At 37.5% G+C, this 23,935-nt stretch overlaps 1 protein-coding gene and 1 long non-coding RNA gene across 2 annotated transcripts in view; one reads left to right on the top strand and one right to left on the bottom strand.

The window, feature by feature from the left end:
• Positions 1-4,575: 4,575 nt before the first annotated feature.
• slc1a7b (solute carrier family 1 member 7b) overlaps positions 4,576-23,935 on the bottom strand; it is a 58,699-nt gene continuing 39,339 nt past the window's right edge. Inside the window, exons 5-11 of the mRNA XM_081386787.1 lie at positions 23,283-23,517; positions 23,093-23,192; positions 22,132-22,365; positions 18,498-18,692; positions 14,593-14,727; positions 12,962-13,061; positions 4,576-6,528 (exon numbers count right to left, since the gene is read on the bottom strand). Coding sequence (XP_081242913.1) covers positions 6,265-6,528; positions 12,962-13,061; positions 14,593-14,727; positions 18,498-18,692; positions 22,132-22,365; positions 23,093-23,192; positions 23,283-23,517 — 1,263 coding nt within the window. The 3' untranslated portion in view covers positions 4,576-6,264. The remainder of the gene's footprint in view (positions 6,529-12,961; positions 13,062-14,592; positions 14,728-18,497; positions 18,693-22,131; positions 22,366-23,092; positions 23,193-23,282; positions 23,518-23,935) is intronic.
• LOC308703358 lies at positions 13,739-23,369 on the top strand. The gene is made up of 4 exons (XR_014031705.1): positions 13,739-13,805; positions 19,777-19,840; positions 22,120-22,378; positions 23,274-23,369. It is a non-coding gene; the product is annotated as an uncharacterized lncRNA (long non-coding RNA).

Genomic DNA, 23,935 nt, shown 5'->3' with positions numbered 1-23,935 from the left:
CACCTTTAAAACTAAAAGCGCTGCCTTAGAATTCACACTCGTCTTCGGCGAACATTAAGCCCCGCCTTCTTTGATCTGATTGGCCATCATCTTGACATTGATGAGCGCTGTTGGACCGCTGAAGCAAAATTTGTTAAAAAGTTATTTTTGATCGGGAACACCCCACACGTGTAACACAAATTATCAAAACGTTTTTTGGGAATTTGTTATGACCTGTGTGAGTAAATTCAGTGTGTTTTAGTCCAATGCGATAACATTAACTAGCAAATCCTCTCAGGGTCAAAGTGACTGGAACACAACATGGTTAAAATCACAAGCTAAAATATAGCCTATTAGGCTAATTGGTTTCCAAATTTCATCCTCTCTGCTAATAATTCACCACACAAAATATTTATCCTTTCCCCGAGCAAACCTTTATTTAATGTAGCCTATCTATCATTTTCTTTTACGTCGTGTGCTTTTTGAGGAAAAGAGCATGTCATACACATAGCATCTGTCTAATTTCGCTAGCTGTAAACAAGTGACAGATAAATGTGTGAAAAATGCCCTCAGGTTTTGATATTACTCTCACAACCTTGGACACGACCAACAAAGTAAAGTGAACCCTTGATATTTATTTTTCAACTGTGCACGATTGTGTTTGGTTGCATTTTTATACTCGTATTTAGAATAGCAACCCTGCTATTTTTCCTTTTGTTGGTAACAGTGTTTGTTTAATTCTTGTTCATTTAGCGCAAATGGTTTGTGTACGAGTCCTGTGCTTTCCAGATTGTGCAAACACACTTGTAATCTCATCATGTTGTGTTAAGTGAGGTTTGGGTGTTGAAGCATATTTATCAGTGATGCTTATTAAACAAGGATAAATTATTTGAAAGGAAATAACTCTTGATTGTATAAATGCTTTATTGATGCATTCCCCCCCACAGTATTAACAAAATATTGGCCCATGAATTCTATCATTAATTATCTTCAGAACAGACGTAATCTGAGGAAGTGGGGATCACAGATGTTCATCAATGTGTCTTGCGTCACGGTCCAAATAATAACACTCGCTAATCAGCAGAATGAGAGTAAAATGGGATTAGGTGAGTAAATTATAAATGCATTTCCTTCCTTTTGTAGAAACTGCAACTCAACATAATGCAATGCAACACGAGTGTGAAATGTCCACAACAATTTAAAAGGAAAACGGCTATTCATTTGACAACAATATTTCAAGCAAATGAGAGGAAAATAAAGCAAGATACAGTTTGATAGCTGGTTGAAATATTAATGGGCAGTCAATCTTTTATAATTAGCTAAGTTAATTTTTGGTAATTCCTGTGAGAAAGTCAATTATAAGTGCAAATGTGACATGTTTTTACTCTTTTAAAAAAAGGAGTTCACCTTAGAATACTGAAATGAGATCTCTCCTATTGAACAGAATAGCTAAAATGTCATGCATTATTGTTTTGTCTTGCTTTGTCAAGGTCACTATTAAACTTGATTTAAACTTTATTTCCTTATGAAAAAGTTGAGATTACAAGAAAACAAGTGGCATTGCAATGAAGCTGCTGTCATTCAAATATCCGCACGTCTTCTCTCCACATAGGTGGAGCAGAACCTAACGCATTTCTCCTGGAAATCCCGTCCGCGTTTATCCACGGAGAACAGATTCTGTGCATCAATGTCAAAGGCTGAGAGAGGAATTTCATCCTAATTCAGTTAATCACAAAGACCACATGGAACACTCTATAAATTTCAATGAGAAAAGCTGAGCGCTTTAATCAGCTCTGAGAGACGACAGCAGCCGGCCATGAACCGGCCCGCGTGCCACGGCTTTACTGGCCTTCGTAATCAGCGCAAATGAGTTTCATCAGAGATTAGAGACTGCGACATACACGTTTGACTGCAGAGTGAGACCTGAAATATACTCTACGCAAGTTACGAAACGTGCAATACAGTTGGATACTCAGTATTGCCGTAAGAGGTGATATAGCTGGTATTGGCACAAACTGTCTTCAGGTCAACTACTGTCAGATTCTCAGTGTTGCTTCAAAACTCTTACAAATATTGGTTTCGAAAGAGGGTTTTCACAGCAATGTAATAGAAGAATCATTTTAGGTTCCCTGAAGAACCTTTTAGGGTGTGTTCACACTTGTAGTTTGGTTAGTTTGGTCCTGACCCCAAAAAACAAAACATTTAGTCCTGGACCGCTTAGCGTTCACATTGGCTTTAGGGATATATTCATAACCTGATTGGTCTGCTTTTATTACATTTATCTTGTGACGGAACTTACTGAACATCAAAAACAATGCTGTGTTCTGGGTTAAATGCGCTCGTTGTATGTGTGATTGTGCGTAGCTACATATGATGGTATTTTGACCAGCTGAACTCGTGAAGAGCTTATAAAATGAGCAAAGGAGTCAAAACAGCGTCAGGAATCCCTCCGTCACACACACAAATGAAGATCTGCTGCGAGGAGACCCGGTTCTGACTCCTGTACCAAACTGTGATGGGCAACATCACGACTATGACGAGAAAAAAACGTTTTGTCGTTTTTAGGGTCGCATCTTGTGACATCACGTCCTGTTTTTGGTTCGTTTAGATGTCTTCGTTCCCTTCATATTTCATTCGAACCGCACCAGAGTTTGTTTGGAAGTGGACCGAGACGTATCTTTTCAGCGGTGTCGGTCCGCTTGTTTGGTGGCACCAGGGTTCAGATGGCAGCGTTCACACTTATTCAAATGAACCGCACTAACAGAGCAATCGCACCAGAGTTCGATTTAATCGAACCAATCATGCCAAGTGTGAACACAGCCTAAAAAGTTTAAAAATAACTTAAAACTTAAAAATAAAGTTTTTTTGTTGGCATCAATGGTTCATGAAGAACCTTTAAATCCATGGAAACATTCTATTTTACAAAAGGTTCTTTATAGTGGAAAAAGATTAGATTTGGAAAAGGGTTCTTTAGAACACACTGTGTACATTATGTTCTTCACACTCAGAAAAGAATGGTTCTCTTAAAGGGGTCATATAATGGTACATGCACTTTTACAAGTTGATTGCACTGAAATGTCTGTTGGCAGTGCCTGTACACAACCATCCTATCATGATAAAAATCCATCCAGTGGTTTTGTTTTAATCTCCTTATATGTTTGACCCTCTCTGAAATCAAGCCGTTCGATATTGTGACGTCATAAGATCGTACGCCCCTCCCGCTATTGTGATTGACAGCTGTGTTGCAACACAAGACCCGCCCTGAGTGAGCTGTGACAGCCGTCATAGTAGTCCGCCATTGTGGATATGCTGGAGCAGAATGGCGTCTAAGCGATTGTGGTGTTCTGTTCTTAGATGAAATAAGGAACACAGCAGTAATTTGGATGTTCCTAAATCCGAGCCGTTGAAGAGTTTTGTTTTTGAAGCGATATGCCCAAAGGATTGACGCGGGGATTCCCTCACGGGGATTCCCCACGATCGTCCATGCTTTCATGTTTGCGCGAATCATTTCACACCAGACAGCTTTACAAACGAGAAAAAAACGGATCGGTACCAACGTGTTCCTGCTGAACCTCCAGAAAATGTGAGTGTAATGTTTTATTAACCTATTAGTATTTATAATAATCTATGCGAAATTTGCAAACCTTGCTGCAGGCTTCACAATGAATGCATCTAAGGTTTACACTCAGGGTACATTACGGCATGTTTTCTATGTACGACCTTCTCAATATAATTCATAATCCCACGTTTATAATGAACAACGCGTGGTTATTGTGTTAGAAACGGTGTACGCACAGAACAGAGGGGCGGGGTGAGCAAAGCTCATTATCATTTAAAGACATATGCACTGAAACGGCGTGCTGAAAACAGAGCTGTTTTTGACCAGGTAAAATTAGTGTTTTCTTACAATACTAATGAGAATTTTTAATTAAAGTATATTACAAACTTTTAATTTAGACCCTAAAGAATCATATTAGCTTGTACAAAAATGGCATTATATGACCCCTTTAAAAACGGTTCATTGAAAGGTTCTTTGGGGAACAAAAAACGGTTCTTCTTATGGCATCACTCCTTTTGGAACATTTCTTTTAAAGAGTGTAGTCTACTGTAAATAACATTTTTCATTATAAAGAATCTTGTGCAATGCAAAGATTCCACACTCTTAAAAAAATAAAGGTCCTTTAGTGGGCATTGATGGTTCCATTAAGAACCTTTAACACCCATGGAACCTTTCCATTCTACAAAAGGTTATTTATAATGGAAAAGGTTCTTTGGGGAACCAAAAATGGTTCTTCTATGGCATCACTGTGAAAACCCCCTTTTGGAACCTTTATTTTTTAAGGGAAAGAACATTTAATAACCTAAAGATTCTTTAACCATTATAAAGAATCCACACTCTTAAAAAGAAAGGTTCTACATTGGTATCAATGGTTCCATGAACATCCTTTAACATGTTCTTCACACTGAGGAAAAAAATTGGTTCTTTTAAAAAACTGTTCACTGAAAGTCTTTTTTTCAATGATATTGCAGCGAAAAACATTCTTTTGGAACCTTTATTTTTGGATATTAAAGGTTCTTCACGGAACCGCAGATGCCAATAAGGAGCACTCTATAACCATTAGCATAAAATATCTAGAAGAATAGAAGAAAAGTGTCTGGCTCAGTAAATGAGTTTTGATAAGCTGCCAATAGTTATTTTTCAGGTAGCTGGCTATAAACATTCAGTTTATTGGCACAGACATATGAAGGTAACTTGAGTAGGTTTGTAACCAGTGCACATGAACACAAACATGCATGATTTTACACATTGCTTTTTGAAATGTGACACAAACTATTCATAATGCAGTGCAACTATTCTCAGTATTGCTTACATATGAGAACTTTGAAAAAAAAATATGAACATTTATTGTGCATTTGGGCCAGACTGATGCCATCTGTTGTTGTTGTTTTAAAGAAAAATAACATGACTCGTCATGTTTGTTCAGATTCAAAACATCACCAAGATTTAAAGCACTCAGATTGAGTTAACCATTTTTATAAAAATGATATGAAATCGTTCAAAAATTACGGAAAAGCTTATAAAGGTTAATGTACAGACAGTTTCATGTAAGATCAGTAAGATAATATTCCTCACAAAGGATTCTCTGGGTTTTCATACTTACGTAAAGTGTATCTGGACTAATTTAGCACACTTTCTGAGATGTGCATGGCATATTACATACCAATATTTATTTTTGAATAATCATACAGCAATTTCACAGCTCATATATGACTGGGATCACACTTTTATTTATTAGCACTGCTTACCTAAAGTGGCTTCCTCAGTGCTTTTTGAATTAGTCGTTGCAATAATTCGCTGAACGCTTAACAGTAGGACCGACCCAGATGTGTTTCGCACAAGAACGGGAGAGGAGAATGTCCAATGAAAAACTGATTTTCTTCCTCTTGTTTTCCATTACAAATATTGAAACATTCTTAAATCAAGATACATTTACTTGAGAAGCAAAATACTTATTACAAGTCTTGTTTTCTTAAAAAATAATCAAAATTAAGTAATAAAAAAAAAAAAAAAAACGGCTTTCTGCTTTTTAATTGAAAGGCAAAACAAGTTTATTTTTCTGACCCCACTGGCAGATATTTGTTCTTTTCAGAAAACAAGTCTAATTATCTTATGCCGTTTTGCTTCTCAAGTAAATGTATCCTGATTTAAGAATGTTTGGATATTGTACTTGGAAAACAAGACAAAAATACTGAGCAAGAAAATTATTTTTCACAGTGCATCCGATAACATAAAACATTCAACATCACAGTCAATGTCGATTTTCACACGCAACTGCGATCTTTACAATATTTTACAAGGCTTGCTTGAAGAGACGAAAATCAAATATAAGATATAAAATTATATATAAACTCGAGAAATAAAAAAACAACACCGCATAGAGTACATAGCTATGTTGTATTTACAATTCACTCGTGCTTTTTTGACAGTCTTGAATCACGTTTCTGTTGAACTACAGGAAAAGTTTTGCTCTGAACCCAAAAAAACAGGCTGGCTTGGTGACCTGGTTTCTCTTTCCATCCTGGCATTATCTAATGCTCTGAATGGGTCAACTGGGATGTGCTGCCAACAGTGGCATTACTGCGGCATTGGCCCATATGTGCTGGATCATACCATGTGTTGCCTCATGACTGTCAGAGAAAAACGGAAAGGAAATAATACATGTCGTCCGTTCCCGTGTACGTGGATTCTTTTTCAGTCTGCGCCCTGAAAGGTTTCGATGGTCGCTATACGTTAGTCTCGAGACCGTTCATATCGATGGCACAATGTTCCTTGTCTCTGTGTTTCAGGTGGCGCGGCGGTATGGGTGGTTTTTTCCGATCTGGAGGCGGAGGACGAACCCCTTCCTCCAGCTGCATGAGACGGGCCACATCTGGAGGAATGTGCTCAGGTTTGCCCTCGGGTGGCGGGGGCTGGAAACTACCATTGTTCTGCTGACAGTTTGGCAAACCCGGGTTAGTCACGGGCTTTGTTTCGCAGATGAGAGGGACCTATGGAGAAACAGGGAAAGGCAAATGAAACAATTCTTTTATTTGCTTTGCTCGAATGAAATCTATGTAACAGTTTACAATAAGGTCTTACATTGGTTAAAAGCTATGTTTCTATCCAAAGTTGTGAATTTAAAGGGTTACTTCAGCCAAAAATGCCATAATCCCATAATCCTCAAGTGTATATGACTTTCTTCTTTCCACCGAACACAATCTGAGTTATAAATTAAAAAAATACCCCGGCTCTTCCAAGCGTTACAATGGGTGTAAATGGTAACTGAGTTTTTGAAGCCCTAAAAGTGCATCCATCCATCATAAAAGTAATCCATACGACTCCAGGGGGTTAATAAACGCCTTCTGAAGCAAAGCCACGCATTTCTGTAAGCAAAATATCCATATTTATAACTTTATAAAGTATAATTACTGGCGCACGCTTGTCGAGTTCCAGCGGAAGAGTTGACCTCTGACCCGATGTATGACGTATTGACGAATGCGGAGGCACAGACGATAGAGCAAAACAAAACACGGTCATGAATTAGAAGTCTAAAACGAGAATATTTAAAGAGAAATGTCAGAGGAGCTTGAGTTTGTTGCCCATTAGCCCTATTAGTTTGAACCGCGAGAGGCGTCGACTCTCACCTAAGCTTACGCTACTCTTACATCCTACGTTATTCGTCGGGTCAGAGGTCACTCTTCTGCTGGAACTCGCCATTACCGGTGATTATAGTTTATAAAGTTATAATTATAGACATTTTTCTTAGAAAAGCACATCGCTTCTTTTCAGAAGGCCTTTATTAACCTCCTGGAGTCTTACTTTTATGATGGATGGATGCGCTTTTTTGGGCTTCAAAAAACAAGGTACCATTCACATCCATTATAAAGCTGGGAACTCTGATTGTGATTGGCTGAAAGAAGAAAGTCATATACACCTAGGATGGCTTGAGAGTGAGTAAATCATGGGCTAATTTTCAGATAAAACATTCGCAAATAAAGCAGCGTTTCAATCCCATGTGTTCAACAGAACAAAATTGTCACTTCCTGGGAAATTGGCACAAATGATCTGTGATAAAAATGGATGTTGCTGCAACTGGTGAAACCAGTCACTTTTTTTTCTTGCATCATAAACTCTGTCATGTTCTCTTGTGTAGCATCTGGACGAAATCACGATGACTTATTCATTCTAAGCTTCAGAAAGCTTTTAACCTAATGGACTCATTCATGTAAATCACAGGCCTAGCGCCAATGAGTCTGCATCAAATTGCCCCATTGTCACTTTAGTGGCATGGCAGAGGTTAAACAGAAACACTTATAAACTCCGTCATGAGCTTACAAAGATCTTTATCAACTCAACTGGCATGGATAGACATCTGAGAGAAGCACCAATATACATACACAAACATTCTTTCCATTTAACTCATAATATAAGTAATTCCAAAATGTATATGATATATTCCTGTGTGTATGTATGTTTCCCACCTCATATTACCCTAGTTATGACTTTCTAGTTGTGTTAGTTGAACTCTAAACGCTTATATTCAAGTGTAAGAATGTATCTCTACTTTTTTAACTTCCAGACATATCTTTCTTGGTACCGAATTAAACCTCTCGGTTTGCCTTAGCTATATATATATATATAGTAGGTTACGATAAAAATGTATTATACTATGTGTACCATCCTTTGGATAAGGATGATGGCTCATCGCTATCTTAATTCTTACATCTTACGTCCTACATTTTAGTCTTTCTTCCGTGCTCATTAATTTCTATCTCCGGGTGAAATGGACTTAACCTGAATTTCCGGCAACTTTTCTTTCAAGTAAACCCTTTAAACTTCCCACGAATGACATGCTCTCTGGAAGAACTGAAAGAACGCTTCAAACTCAGGACCCAGCAAGGATCATCACACACACACACGCATTCTTGCTCAGCACCAAAGATCCATGCAAGTATTATTTCTATCGAGATTTAGATTCTGATTCTGTCCTAGCTCTCAAAGGTTAACTGTTTGTGATATGTGCCATTCTGTGATCTGCTTTCTCTTTCTTTCTTTACTTTTCGTTATTCTGTTTATATGTATTCTTTGTTTAAGTATAGTCGTATGTATTTGTAGTTTCATTTATTAAAACCCATTATACGCCTGATTGTCTCTGTCTCCTGCTCACCTAACAAAGTCTTTTAAATGTGAAATCTTAATTTTCACCGTCGTTTCGGTGGACAAACAGATTATTCGATGTGAAATAAATTCTGTGACAGAATTTAATAACATTAATTCAATAACAGTGCATAAATCAGACCTTTCAGGCTATAGCCTAATGCTAATAAGCCTTATGCCAAAATTATTATTACAACTAAATTGTCGGTCATTAAATAAGAAAACTAAATAATTGTGTAGATGATTTGCTTTGTGTAACCCGACATCAGACATTAGGCTGAAGTATTTTTTTGCACACAGTGCCGCGACCAATCAATCACTCCTTTATGATTGGCTGCACGTTTACGGTCCTCGCGGCTGCAGCAACTTGCGCTCGCTTATCAATGCATATAAATTCACGCCTGGTATCTTTGAGGAACTTAAAAAAAAGAAAAAAGATGCTGCAGCCAATGAGCAGCCGGCGGGGGCTGGCTGCAGGACGACTCAACCACCACGGACAGTTTTTAATGTTTTATCAGACAATAACTACTCAAGATTTTGCTTTAGTATAATTTTCGGGACAATTAGGGCCGGATTCGGGATTCGGGACAACAGCTTATATTTTTTCGGGACTTCTGGTCACCCTAATACAAATACATGGGCTATGTATTCCATTTTTGGGGCGATTTCAAATATGTAGGTAATAATTGATCGTAACCAGTATGATTATATAATTATAATTAATTATTAATTATATATTACCTTTTTCGTGCTAATTCGCTATACTTGCGTTCGGATGCTAATGTTCAGGAACACAATCGTGTGAGACGCTTCTGGGGGGGAATTAAACCAAATCATTCTGATGATAGACTCTCAGGCATTTTAGAACGACAAAATCAACATTTGAGATGCTGTGATGTGATTGGTCCGCTCGTTAGTCCAGCTATCCAATCACAGCCTCTGTTGAGGCAAAGTCACATGAGCTTTTTGTTGCGCATCAAGGGATTTATTCGGCAAATTGTGTTTCCATCGTAGTTTATTGCGCATTTCCATTCAGTGTTTTTTATGCGATATCCCAAAATGCACATCAATTAAGGTGGATGGAAACATGGCTAATGAACAATATATATTTCAATGCATTTAATGCATATTTGCTTTTATAAGAATATATTAATTTCTCAAAGTGAACATTTACTCAAGTTTTTAAGCAATATTTTATGAACACATGCTGTTTAGCGAATATCAGCATGGCTATGATTCGGGGCTGTGTGTTTCACATCAGTTATAGATGCAAGTTTTGATTTGACTACAATGGTTTTTTTGTCATGAAATCCTAGCAAATACCATGTAGTGAGGGCACTTTTTGGTGGTGTGGCATATGCTATCATCATTTTGCTCTTGAACTAATCAGTTAAATAGTCCTTGAACTACAAGTGGCTCTTGGATAAAAGCGTCTGCTAAATCACTTCCTAATTACTAAGAGTGGAAAAATGAGATCATCACGGTCACAGAAGCACTCAAATGTCCTGAAGGATAATTAGAAACGGCCCCCAACACACGGTGTACATATGCCGTCAGTCAGGTTTTAGCAAAAAATAAAGACGAATGGTATTTTTCTCTAACCATTTGCAATAAAAACTACTAAAACATATGTGTTGCATTCCCATTGGCTCCAATAGCAAAAGAAAAAATCCACGATAGGGTTCTATGAAAAAATATTGAGAGATTGATTACAGTGGTCAGAAGAAAGAAAGATGTCAAATTTGCCTTTAAAGGCCCACTGAAGTGCCTTGAAACACACAGCATTATTCAATGTGTTGATGTAATTTCCACTGAAACAGGAAGACAGGGTGGGGCATATCGAACAGCTCCTCTCCTTTTTTATAAATAGCCAATAGTGTTTAGTTTATTTCACAACTCGGCCAGAGCCGTTGAGCTTGATAAAGCTGCAGTTTTCTCCTAATCTCTAACTGTTTCTCCTCCTAATCTCCTCCATATCGCTTTAAAATACAGCATTCTGTGCAGAATTCAAATGGTCCGATACCTATTCTGGTCTGCGAGACTTGATCATATGATCCGCTCTGTGCTGTCATGTCTCTGGACCGGATCTGCGGCTGATCAAGTGACACTAACGTGAAACCAGACTTCATTCACCCCAATGGAAAGCATATTTACACTCTCTGAATCGTTCCCTATCTCCTTTATAGTGCACTATGTGCCATTCACCATGTAGAAAATAGTAAAGGTGTGATCAAGTGACTGATTTCAGCCACAGCTTCAGATTCTCACCTCAACCTTGTAAACCACCTTTTTCACTGATGCCTGGACTCTACCCTTAATCATGCACCTGAATGATGAGCTACACTAACCACTCAGTTGGAGTTAAAAGAATTTAAACCCTTTTTGACTGCCAAGGTAGCCTGGGAAAACCCAGACAACTTCCGGCAAATTTAGATTTGCTCTGCAAGTAGTCTGGCAAAGAGCTCATTCAAGCCCATTGCTAATCCATCGAAATCGCGGCACCAATCAGAAGCGTTGGGGCGGGCTTTACACGATGACGATGGTTCTGATTGGTTTTAGGTCTATCCAATTGCGCCCATTGAGCGACGTCCGTTGGTGAAGCGCAGCAACTTTTTCAAATGCATTATTATATTCAAATTGCAAACACATGAGGACAGTCTCCATGAAAGACCCACTGGCAGATGAACGTGCTACAACATTTCTCTCCGAAACGGTAGGAAATTAAATTAGATTGAATGGAGGATTTTAACTGTGACAAGATGATTGACAGGGCAGTTTACGTGACAGGATGCACAGATCCGTCCGATAAAGATGATGAAGTAGTATGTCCCAAAGCTTGCCTACTTTTTTGCTACACATTCAAAATTAAATACCTTTTCTTCACTAAAATAGTACATACTTTTATGGCGTAGTGTAACTTAGGCGAATGGACGCAGCATTATGGCTTTACACGATGACGATCGCTCTGATTGCTTTTAGGTCTATCCAATTGCGCCCAGAGGCATTTGAGCGACGTCCGTTGGTGACGCCCCTTTGGAAATGAGTTATTAATGAAGCTTTGCCAGACCATAACTCAGTTACTACTGAGAATGGTCTGGTTTTAACCAGGCTACTGCCAAGGGTGCCTTCACTAAAGAAGGACGTGATCGTAAATAAATTCACAGTTTTCACCATTGTTATTGGACCTGGACGAGCGGAGCGCTTGGACCCGGAAGAGGATAAACGTCAGACTTAACAAACCGGATTTATAATGTAGGGGGCGGAGCCTGGGATTCTACTGAGCATTTGATTGGACAGAAAATCTGAGGAGAAGCTGATGTCATCAAAATCATTTATCATATTGGCGGAAATGATAGACTTCTTTTTTAAATGCTTATATTTAGAAGAATGCATGAAGCTAGATTTTGTGTTTGTGTGTTTAACAAAATATTCTAGGGTCCATGAAAGTTTTGTGAAAATCATAGTGGTATCATGTCATATTTACATAGTTCCTATGAAACCCTGTTTTTCTATCTTGTCGTGACTATCTACACATGCAATTATCATGAACTCTCCTCACACTACTTAGTTTGTTCTGATTTTCAATACAGTATCCTTGAGATGTGTTTGTGATTATGGCACGCATCCTTAGAATTATGAATCAGGTGATCTTTCCTATTGTCAAGGAAATAACTTTGAAACCCTGTGTTCCTGTGTCATTGAGAACCATGTTCATCAGTTACAAAACATGCTTATTTTCTATTCACATCTCCCTCACTATCGTTATCACGTTGTGGCTGTAAAATTAAGATTATATTATATCTGTCTTCATGAAACACTGACAAAGACATGAACTTGTGTAAAATATCATTCAGTGAGGACTGTGTCCATGCAACTTGTAATTTTGAGAAATTGTTGAAAGAAAGTGCTTTTTACAATTTATATTCTTTCCAAAGAAGCTCAACCTTGGGAGGATCAAACTCAGTCTTTGTGTTTGTGTAAATATATTTATATATGTTGTATTGAGTAGTTCGATCCTCCCAAGGTTTTTTTTTCTTCGATTGTGTAAGAATGGTTGAGGAGAATGAAGAATCATTTTCACACATGAATTTACTCATCTGAGCCCAGAGCTTAAATTCATTGAAAGTCTTTGGGATGTCCTGGAGGAAACTTTACAGAGTGCTGGACTCTTGCATTGGCAATACAAGATCTTGTGTGTGATTTATCTTGATTTGGATGGAATTTAAAAAATGTCATTGCTATTTGTCAACTACAGATATTATATGATGTTTTTAGGGAACTCACCCCATCTCCCTCTTTGATGAAATCCTTTCTGCAGATATGGGCCATGATTCCTGTGGCCAGAGCGTCTCCCATCACATTGACCATGGTGCGAAATCTGTCTCTGGAGAGGTGAGGACAAACAGACATGATGTTAAAATTCACTTAAATCTTTCTTTAGTGTGTAATGTTGCAGTTTGAGCACAAAAAAGTCCCTCCAGCATTAGTTATTCTCTAAATCAGTAACACTATTTCTGAACTCCCTGAAACGCCTCCGTTGTAGTTTTGAGTTTTCTTCCGGGAACAAACACGTCACAATATTCCTCATTTAAATAATTAATACGCAGAATAAAGGGGCGGGGCCTGGTTTACTTAGTTAGTTAGTCGTGTGTTGAAACTGGCGGTTATGGTAAGGGGCGGGACATTTCCCAAAAACACACTCGTGCTCGACCAATCACAACACATCGGTCCAGCTGACCAATCAGAGCACAGTGTGGGGCTTATAGAGACAGGAACTAAACAAGGCTGTGTTTCCCGTGCAATGACAACTCAATGCTTAACCACCATAGTACAATGCATTGTTGGAGAAACTCACTAGCTAGCCACGGCTGTTTCCCGAAAACTTACTAACTGTCGCACATCTGTCATTCGAACCACGTTGGATCAACAGTAGTTAATGATGTCACACAGGTGGTAGAGTAATTACATCAATTAATTAATCAGATTATTGCTGTAAATAATGAACATGGCATCTGAAGACTACTTTGCTATTTTGTTCTCCATGTTTTTGCTTCATTTCCAGATGTTTCATTAAAATCGCAAGTTCCCTCTTACGTCACTTCGGGGTTCGCAGAGTGTACTAGAGCAGGTACGCACAACAGTCAAATACACACAAAATAATGGCAAAATGGCAAGTATTCACATAAACACAATCAGTTATGTTTTAAGTGAATGTAAACAGTTGAGTAAGAAACACATGTGTAACAGTATAATGGATCAGTGCGTCAGGTCTTAAAGTGACAGCAGCCTAATATACCTGCTGCCAAATTATGAGATAATATAAAAAATATCTATATGTCAGTTTTTCTCATAGTATCGATGTCAAAATTGTGGCCAGTGAAAATGCTGAGTTGCTAGTAACTTTGGAAAACCATTAGCCACAGTGGCTGGGGAGAAAAAAAGTTGAAAGTTGAAAAATGTCAAGCCCTCCTGGTAAAGATGGAACTTGCGACCATAGTTGGCTAACAATGCTCTCTGGAAACGTACCCGATACGGGGAAGAGACAAGGTCATATATGAGAAAATTTGTTTTTTTGAACATTAAAGCATAAAAACATATTCTAGTACAGCCCAAAAACAAAATCAAGACTTTGGAAAACGACATAATAGGTCCCCTTTATGAATGAATTTTACAAACACTGATGGATAAAACAAATAGATAGACACAAATGATGGATAAAAATAGAGCATGATGAGAAAATTACAACCAAGTGCTCAAATATGTTTGCCTAGCTAGCACATGTTTATGTAGAAAAAGAATGGAAAAGCAGCGCAGTAGAATGCTAAAACATCTGTGAACTGCCTAACAGTGCTCTGATAAAAAAAAGTGGTTTCTACGTGAAAGCCTAAAAATATACAGCACATGTCGATACTTACAAGGCCCAATCAACAGCGATAATGAGAGTGATGTCATCGGTGGGCAGTCCTACGGATGTCAACACTATTACCATGGTGACCAGGCCGGCCTGTGGGATCCCGGCTGCACCGATGCTCGCTGCTGTCGCTGTAATACTGAAAAACATGGTAAACAAATCATTACACAACAAAAAAGAGACCATTGAGAGTAAATGCATGAGGTCCTTTTCAATTTGGAGAGAACTATCTCGTTATATTAGCAACAACTGCTTGCAACTGTTTTGAATGACAGATAACCAGCCTTCATTTATTACAGGATGAAAGCAAACAAAACATACACATAAAATCAAACACAGAATGCAAGCATATACAACTCTTCCCTCGCAGGCTTAGAAGAACGTTAGTCAACTCGAGTGACACACACTCAAGGTTTAACACGTTTTTCAACACCCAGTGATATAATGTGCATTGCTTCATTGAGGAATAACATATATCAATGTCACACTTCGATCTACACACTATTTTTTAATGCAACAGGATGAATAATAAACGCTCTGGCCTTTTCTTGTGAAGTAATGAGGTTCTGATGAGTCCCGGCTTGAGGTACCTGTCATTACCTAAAATGACCTCTTACCTAAAATGACCATTTTTGTCATGTAATTTGGAATCAGTAATGGACTACAATTTGTAAGTAATAGAAGTTATAGTATAGAATGAGTTCTGTCACTTGCTAATATGTGGACTGCAGTAAGTATACGCTGCTATTGCCTTAATTACAGTGTGAAGGCTTTAACCTGATAATATAAAAGCTGCATTACATGCATGCTGCTATTGCACTGTATACGTGTGCAGAGTGAATTCTGTAACCTGGTAATATAGGCATCAAAATAAATGCATTGTGCTATTGCCCTACATATGCGTGCAGAGAGAATTCGATAACATGTTATTATGGGCACCGCAATAAATGTTTGTCATTGTTGCACTGCTTATGTGTACAGAGAAAATATACACATATAGGCACTTTAGTACATAGTATGTGCTATTGCACTGCTTACACTTGGAAAATGAATGCAGTAACCTGTTAATACAGGGGCCACAATAAATGCATAGTGGTACTGCACTGCTTACGTTTGCTGAGTAAATGCAGTAACCTGTTAATATGGCCACCACTTTAAATATGCCACTATTGTGCTGCTTACAGAGTAAATGTGACCTGTTAATATGGGCATTTCAAAACATATATGCAACTATTGCGCTGCTTACACATGCAAAATGAAAGCAGTAACCTGTTAATACAGGCACTGCAATAATGTTTGCTGCTGTTGCATTGCTTATGTGTGTAGAATGAGTGCTGTCACTTGTTTAAATTGTATGTGCGCCACTAAATATACACTGCTATTGCACTGATTACAGTGTGAAATGGTGTAACCTGTTTATGCAATGTAGAGTGAATTCTGTGACCTGTAAACATAGGCATCGCAAGAAATGAATTGTGCTATTGCCCTGCTTATGCATGAAACAGGCTCGCTCAACCCCCAACACTGGCAACAGAGCATTTGAAAGCAAGGGATGAGAGAGAGAGAGAGAGAGAGAGAGAGAGAGAGAGAGAGAGAGAGAGAGAGAGAGAGAGAGAGAGAGAGAGAGAAAGAGAGAGAGACAGTTGATGGATTTTGGGAAGGGTGGGGGGGGGGGAACAATTGAAAACTGCACAATAATCCTGTGGTAAGACAACCATGTGACAGCGGAGTTTATCCCTGTAACAGCGCAGCCCAAAATGCTCTCTGGCTCTCTATCCCTATATCTCCTCACCCTCCACTTCATCATCTGACCTCACGTTCGCAAGATTGTGACGTGTGTTCTCCATGTCACTCTATGATGTAGTGTACTCTGAAGTATGCACTTCGATTTATGTGCTTGGTGTTCCTTTTAGTCCAGACTGGATGATGGAGGGATAATGCTGCATGCCAAAAGATCTAACCAATGGTGGTTTTATCAAGCACGCCTGTGAAGCTAACAGAGTAAATTATGTGCAAAACATTTGAATGCCAAGTGAAAATTTCAGAATGTTCCAGAACCTAATTCTATTCTATTATATTTCCACCATTTACATGATATTTCTTGGTCAGGTTTAGTAAATGCATATTTGAGCCTGTGTAACTCCTCCAGCCCTCCTCGCTCCGAGTGGGATTCAAACCAGCGTTTCTGGCATGCGAGGCGGGCGCACTTTTACTGATTTCAGCAAAAATAGTCACTGAAACTGCTATGCATTTGTAACCTGTTTATTTGGGCACCAAAATAAATACACTGCATGCAACTACTCTACGTAGTTCAAACTGAGCACAGCATGAAACTGGTATGGTGATATTGGGGAATATTTATATATTATAGGTATATATATTATATATATATATATATATATATATATATATATATATATATATATATATATATATATATATTATATTATATTTGTATAATTTCATTCCTATTGAGACAGAAATGCAACTTGAAATTGCATTTAAATTCTTTAAACTGAAGCACTTCAAACTTCTATGAATTCGTTTAACTGGTATAAATTGAAGGGCCACTTCAACATGTGGAAAGAGCTTTGAAATGGCAAAATCTTTGCATTGTTATTCTATTACTCCTCTAAAATTGTATTTTGTGCATAAATAATGGACTGCTCTTACATAACGCTCTTTTGTGCATCACGCAGCTGGATTAAAGTGTCTCTTCGGCTTCATTCAGTCTCTGGATCATGAAGATCTGCATGTGCGAAATACTGTAAATCCAGAGCTAGCCAGTTAGCTAGATTGGTGAACAGATTAATGGGTGGATGGGTCAAATAGTGATACATTTCTCATCTATCTATCTATCTATCTATCTATCTATCTATCTATCTATCTATCTATCTATCTATCTATCTATCTATCTATCTATCTATCTATCTATCTATCTATCTATCTATCTATCTATCTATCTATCTATCTATCTATCTATCGTAATAATGTATGATTTGCAAAAATGAAAACTGCTGCTTCTGTGTAGATGAGAGAATCAAAGTGTATGCGCGTTGTGCACACGCTACATTGATTATGGCCAAGCATGCGCCCTTAAAATAGCATATGAATAACAAGCGCAACGCGCCACTGACTTTAAACTATTTTTTCCTGGTTAGTGGCGCAATTGTTTTCTAAACCTGCAAAATAGCATGAAGGAACGTTTGCGCCGGAACACGCCTCCTTTTTTGCGCTGAACCGCCCAGGGAGCGCAAGTTCATTCCCTAGTTTACCGACGTGCTTCTGTGGAAGGAAAAGCGCGCTTTGCGTGGGTGCAAAATAGGAATGATACATGCGTCGGTGTACAAAGTCAATTGCGCTGGGTGCAAGATATGGCCCTCAGAGTCTTTGTCATGGTAATGGATGTGACAATATTGATATGTTTGGTCTTGGTGGAATATATCTGCTACACTGCTTCTACTTCTGTTATTTCTGCTACTATTGCTGTTGGTTATTACTGTTGCTGTAGAAAAAGTACGGGACTTGCTACTGTTAATACACACACGACACACTGCTGTGAGCAAGTAAGGCATGCTGCAGCTGTACAATATAGCATACATGAATTACCCATAGCAGATCTGTACAGGTGGAGCTGGGGAAGGAGGAGGCTTTCTGAAAGCGCACTGCAACTGCTACAGCAAATGCTGACCAGTATTTGAGGGCTGAGCTGCGAGCTCATTGGCTACTAATACAGCAGGAACCAATCAGCTGTGCCCTATAGAGAATGATGTGATTGCAAGCAGATTGAGTTAAAGACCAATCAGCCGCCGCCATCTAGAGTTTCATTACAGAACTTTATAAAACCCTTTTATGAGGGGAAAAATCAAAGAGAAAAATGTTTTTACAAACTTAAATTTGCAAACAAACCTGATAGTGATGATTTGGCCAAAGTCTAGTTCGTAGTTGTTGACTTGGGCGATAAAAATGGCTGCCACCGCCTCATACAGCGCAGTGCCGTCCATGTTGATGGTGGCTCCCACGGGAAGCACGAAGCGAATGATCCGCCGGTCTATATGATTGTTCTCCAGCAGGCACTTGAAGGTGATAGGCAGAGTGGCAGAACTGCAAATAAAAAAGGATCTCATGTTAAAACTCATGTCTCATTCAGGGTTACTATTGTTAACTAAAACTAAAACATTTCTGGTAATAAAAATACACCTGGTATAAAATAATGTAAAATATTAGTTGAAAAACTTAAACTAAATGAAAATCAGATGTATTGCCTTGGCAATAAATTGAAATTTGAAGCACTAAAAATATTACCAGGAAATAAATAAAAATCTAAATTTAACTAAAACTACAAATTCAAATAAATTAAGCCCAAAAAGCTATATATATATATATATATATATATATATAACAGTAAACTAATAAAATGACAAAAGCACAGAATGAAATGACTCAATATTAAACTAAAATCTTCATGAAATCTAAAACTAAAACTAAAAGCTAATTTAAAATATCAATAAAACTAAAATAACACTCCATCCAGAAGAGATTTCAACAACTTAGTTTTTACCAAAATACCAAAGTCTGCAATCAAAAGATCTCAATATGAACTCAAACATATTCCTATAATTCAACACTTCAAGATTTGTTCTAACACTTGCATGTTTGTTTATTAGATTTATAGTTTTAGTATTGTGGCTAATCTATTCATATATACAGCTACCATCAGAAACATAATTTGCCATTCTGAGAAAATCCACATATTTATCTCCATAATCCAGGTAGAAAATGCTAATAAAGATGTTGTGCAAATTCCGTGTGACCCAAAATATTTCACCACCTGTTGCAACAGATTCTCTTCATATTGTATAACCGGTTGACCTCACACAAAAATATATTCATGTGCAAACACTCAAATGATGCAACTACTGCTAGAAAGACTGAGGTTATGAATAAATTACAGATGAGTGTTGAGTGATGGAGCTATGTTTTTAAGTGTATAATATTTCACAACAGAGCGAAAAATCACAACCATTATACTTATTTTTTATTAATTTTTATTTTGGACACAACATGTGAACTACAGCCACTGGCAAAGTGTGTTGACAAAAGGCTACATTTATTGATGAAATATCTCATGTGTATGAGTGCTTGTGCAATATTTAAAATGTTTTCTCTCTCTCTATCCTGGACGCAGGGTCACAACCTCCTCCTGATGGTGTGTAGGTTGAAATTACAGCTTTAGGCCTGTGCTGAAATCTGTAAGCACTCCAAACACACACAAAACCTCTCAAGATACACACACTTTCCTGGGACACAAACTGTAGAATGGCAGAAACATGTTGTTCATTGAGTGGAAAATTAATGGGATCGTTACTGTAACTTTTAAAATGAATATGTTTGTAATTTATGGGTATATTGCAATGAAATTGTACTCCAGACTTTCAGAAACATGCTCTTGTTTCTGGTGCTCTTCGGTAATTTTTGAGGGAAAAATTACAGTTTTTTTTATTTTTTACTTAATCGGAATGGTATGAAACTGGGTAAAGGTTTTGACACACACAGACAACACACACACACACACACACACACACACACACACACACACACACACGATTTGAAAAGGTTAAATGGTCCTAAAAAAAACAACTGTACTGCTGGCGGTCAAAAATGGGAATGAATGGGAAGCGAATTTCATCTAGAGCAGGGGTAGGCAACCTAAGGCACGCGTGCCAACACTGGCACGCGGAGGGTTAATCGCTGGCACGCGCGCAAATGCGAGAGAAGTGTATGTATTTCATTCAGATAAAGTAGTCTACCTGCACACATATCTACATTTTGATGTAATAATTCCTCATAGTAAAAAAACACGGAACGCACATGTCGGAAACCTCGTGAATTACGGCCGTTTCACGCATATTTTTTTCGGCGTGCATGTTAATCAATGAGTGCATTCACGTGTGAGCAGCAGTGAAGCGCGGGTTTCGCCGCCGAGTCTATTTTGTCTGCGCTGCTCATTCTCAATGAAAGTGAAAGCCCACTTTTGATGGACAAAATAAATATGATTTCAAACAAAAGTGCCCAAAATGCACAGAATGTGCATGTCTAGTGTGTTTTAACATGAACTGTATTAGGTTATGTCAGAAAAGAAAATGAAGACTCAAAAATATTTATAAAAAATGTACCCATTTAAACTTGTTTTTATTATTCAGTTTGGGTAAAAGGATATGGTATTTTATTTTTAAAAAAGATATATATATATATATATAGAAAATAAATATTTGTGTGTGCTGTAAAGTGTAAAATGAAATAGGAATCGGCTGAAATTGGTATCGGCAGGTCAAACTCAATGGGAAATCGGAATCGGCCTAGAAAATTGTAATCGGTGCATCTCTAGTTAGGAGTTATAAATACTATAATTTGTCTATCTAAATCTAAAACAAATTTCAAGAGAATATTTAAATTTTTTGTACTATTTCTGTGTTAGCTATGAAAATGTAAAATGTGTGTGTGTATATATATATATATATATATATATATATATGTATGTATGTATATATATATATAGGCTAAATGTGTGTTGTGGCACAGCGATGAACTTGGAAATTTAAAAATGGCACTTTATGACAAAAAGGTTGCCAACCCCTGATCTAGAGGAAAAGTTTGGTACTGAGCCCAAACAAAATCTTACAAAAAAATAATTTTTGGAGATATCAACCTTAAATTTGGAACACAACTTGTTTAGATTTATGCCTTTGATTATCTCAGTTTTAGAGTAAAACATGTTTTTGGAAAATATATATTTCATGTAAATTTAAAAATAGAATTATGCCTTTTTCATGATAATAAACTTAAACTTCTCTATTTTTTTTTTAGTGTCACTTTTTTAACTTTTTTTTTCACTTCAGCAATAATTTGCCAAGTGTCTTCTTAAAAAATAAGTCTGTGCTCCAAGGCATTCTAGATTTATGACAGTTAAGTTGGAAATTTCATTTTCAGGTCTATACTCAAAAGATGATTAACAGGTAATAAATGGATCATAACTATTCCATAAATATAATTTAGTACCATGAAATCCCCAAATCTAATTCTAATACATTTTTCTTGAGCATCAAATCAGTGACACTGAAGACTGGAGTAATGATGCTGAAAATTCAGCTTTGATCACAGGAATTAATTATATTAAAATAGAAAACAGTTATTTTAAATATATAAAAATATTTCACAGTATTACTGTTTTTACTGGTGAACATTAGATACTTCCTTCATAAACAATACAAATTTTTACTGACACCACATTTTGAACAGTATGTCTCCTAAAATGTTGTATTATCCATTAAAGCAGCTAATACCACAAAACATCACAGAATTCATCAAATGTGTTGCTAATACTGACATTTGCGCTGTTTTACGGCCAAAAATGGTCACTTCTTGGAGCATGGTGTCATTAAGGAACTGGCTTTTGTTAATTAAAGGGATTTTGCCAAAGAAGACTAACAGGATGAATGTGATGTTTGTTTTTGTCCTTCGCTGGTGTCAGTGTGTGTTGTACCTGGAGGACGTGGCCAGTGAGATGAGCAGCGCCTGCAGGATTCCTCGGATGTAGACGATGGGGCTCTTCTTGGTGATGAAGAAGTACATGCTGGGCAGGATGAAGAGGCCGTGCAGAATGAGGCCCATCACCACAGTTATAGCGTAAAAGCCAAGCTTCTTCCCCATCGCTGACGGGTCGCTCATCTCCAGAATCTTACCGGCCACCAGAAACACGATGCCAAAAGGGAAGTACCTGCACAGAAACAGTATGTTCAAAATTTATCCTCTTACACTTTATTGCTTAACCATATAAAGCCTACTGTATCATATTTGAAACAAAAGTTTATAAAGCCTCTGAATAATGATATGATCAATATGATCATATATATGATCATATCACAATATGATCAAAACCTGTTGCACATGAATGATCAACAAATGCCTTGTTTTTGCTTTGCATTCTTTACAGATTTTTATAAAGTAAACTTAATTTTTATATTGTTAGAGACATTTCAAGATGAACACTTACTGGACTGAAACAACTTAGTTTTATTTGATTATTCATACATTTTCTTTTTAAAACATTCAAATGTATCAAATATGATCCATCAGGCTTTTGAGGAAGGTTTATTTTTTAATCTTTCAATAATTATTGTATTGCATTGCATTATATGTTTTAAAACTACAGAGCTTTGCTCATAAAATTGCATATTTTTGCTCAGTTTGTTTTGCTGTTATTCATCCTCGAGTTTGAGCTCCATATTCTCACTATATCATACTCTATGAGCCATAAGAGCCTAAAAACATAAAAACTCTTTCCTAATTTGTCTAAATGTTCAATAAACTAGACTATCACTTCATATGTTAGGCTTTACAAGTTTAAGTAGGTAATGTTTTAACATTCTTAACATTAAAATCAAAACAAAATAAATAAATAAATTCATTTATATATTTATAAAAAAAAAAAAAAAAAATCTTACCAGATGACAATCGCAACAATTTTCAGCACCGCTTCATTTAGACTTTGGCAAAAGTTAACCAGTGCACTGCCGTTTGGACCCATTCTGCCCAACATTATGCCTGCGCAAAAATGACCAGCGATATGCAAATGTGAGATATATTATTAATTAGAAATATTAACACATATGTCATTTGTTGCAGTATTCTCACCCATGGTGGCAGAGAAAATGACAATCCCCAAGACGTTCATGCCGTCACTGGTGCCAGGAAGCGTTCGCATCACCACGTCAGGAGGCGGGGTCAGATCCAGCTGAAAGTTCTGGATGTCCGTCCCGTTGTCGTCCTGAATCCCGTAGATGAGCGTGCGGCGAGTGGTGCTCTCCATCGGACTGGTGGCCACTGTCGTCTTGGGCGTCTTCATTATGGGCACACTGTTGGTACGATACTAAAGAGAATTTTTTTTTTAATGAATCTCTTTTTATTTTATTTCAGTTTGTCAAGCACTTTGTTAACAAAGCAAAATTTGTTGTCCTCAAATGCAAATGCAAAAATCTTTCCATTACGTTTTTTTTGTGTACAGACTACAACGTTGTCAAATCGTTCCCCGTTCACACTGATCTGCGTAAACGACTAAACACGCTGTATTCTGCTGCCAGGCCAGTAGGTGGCGATGTGACATTGTCAAGAAACACTATAGACTAAACACGTAATATGCATGACGGCACCGCTTTCGCAAATTGACATTTTTGTAGTTTACACAGAGACGATAACGCTGTCCTTTTCAAAAATGTGCACTTTGAAACCTGTTTTCAAACGTTTGCATGTTCAGGCCTTCAAAATGCCATTGTCGTGTAATCGAATGG

This window comes from Scardinius erythrophthalmus (genome assembly GCF_964197995.2).
Source record: "Scardinius erythrophthalmus genome assembly, chromosome: 15".
Lineage (NCBI taxonomy): Eukaryota > Metazoa > Chordata > Actinopteri > Cypriniformes > Leuciscidae > Scardinius > Scardinius erythrophthalmus.
This window is presented reverse-complemented; position numbering and strand designations above follow the sequence as displayed.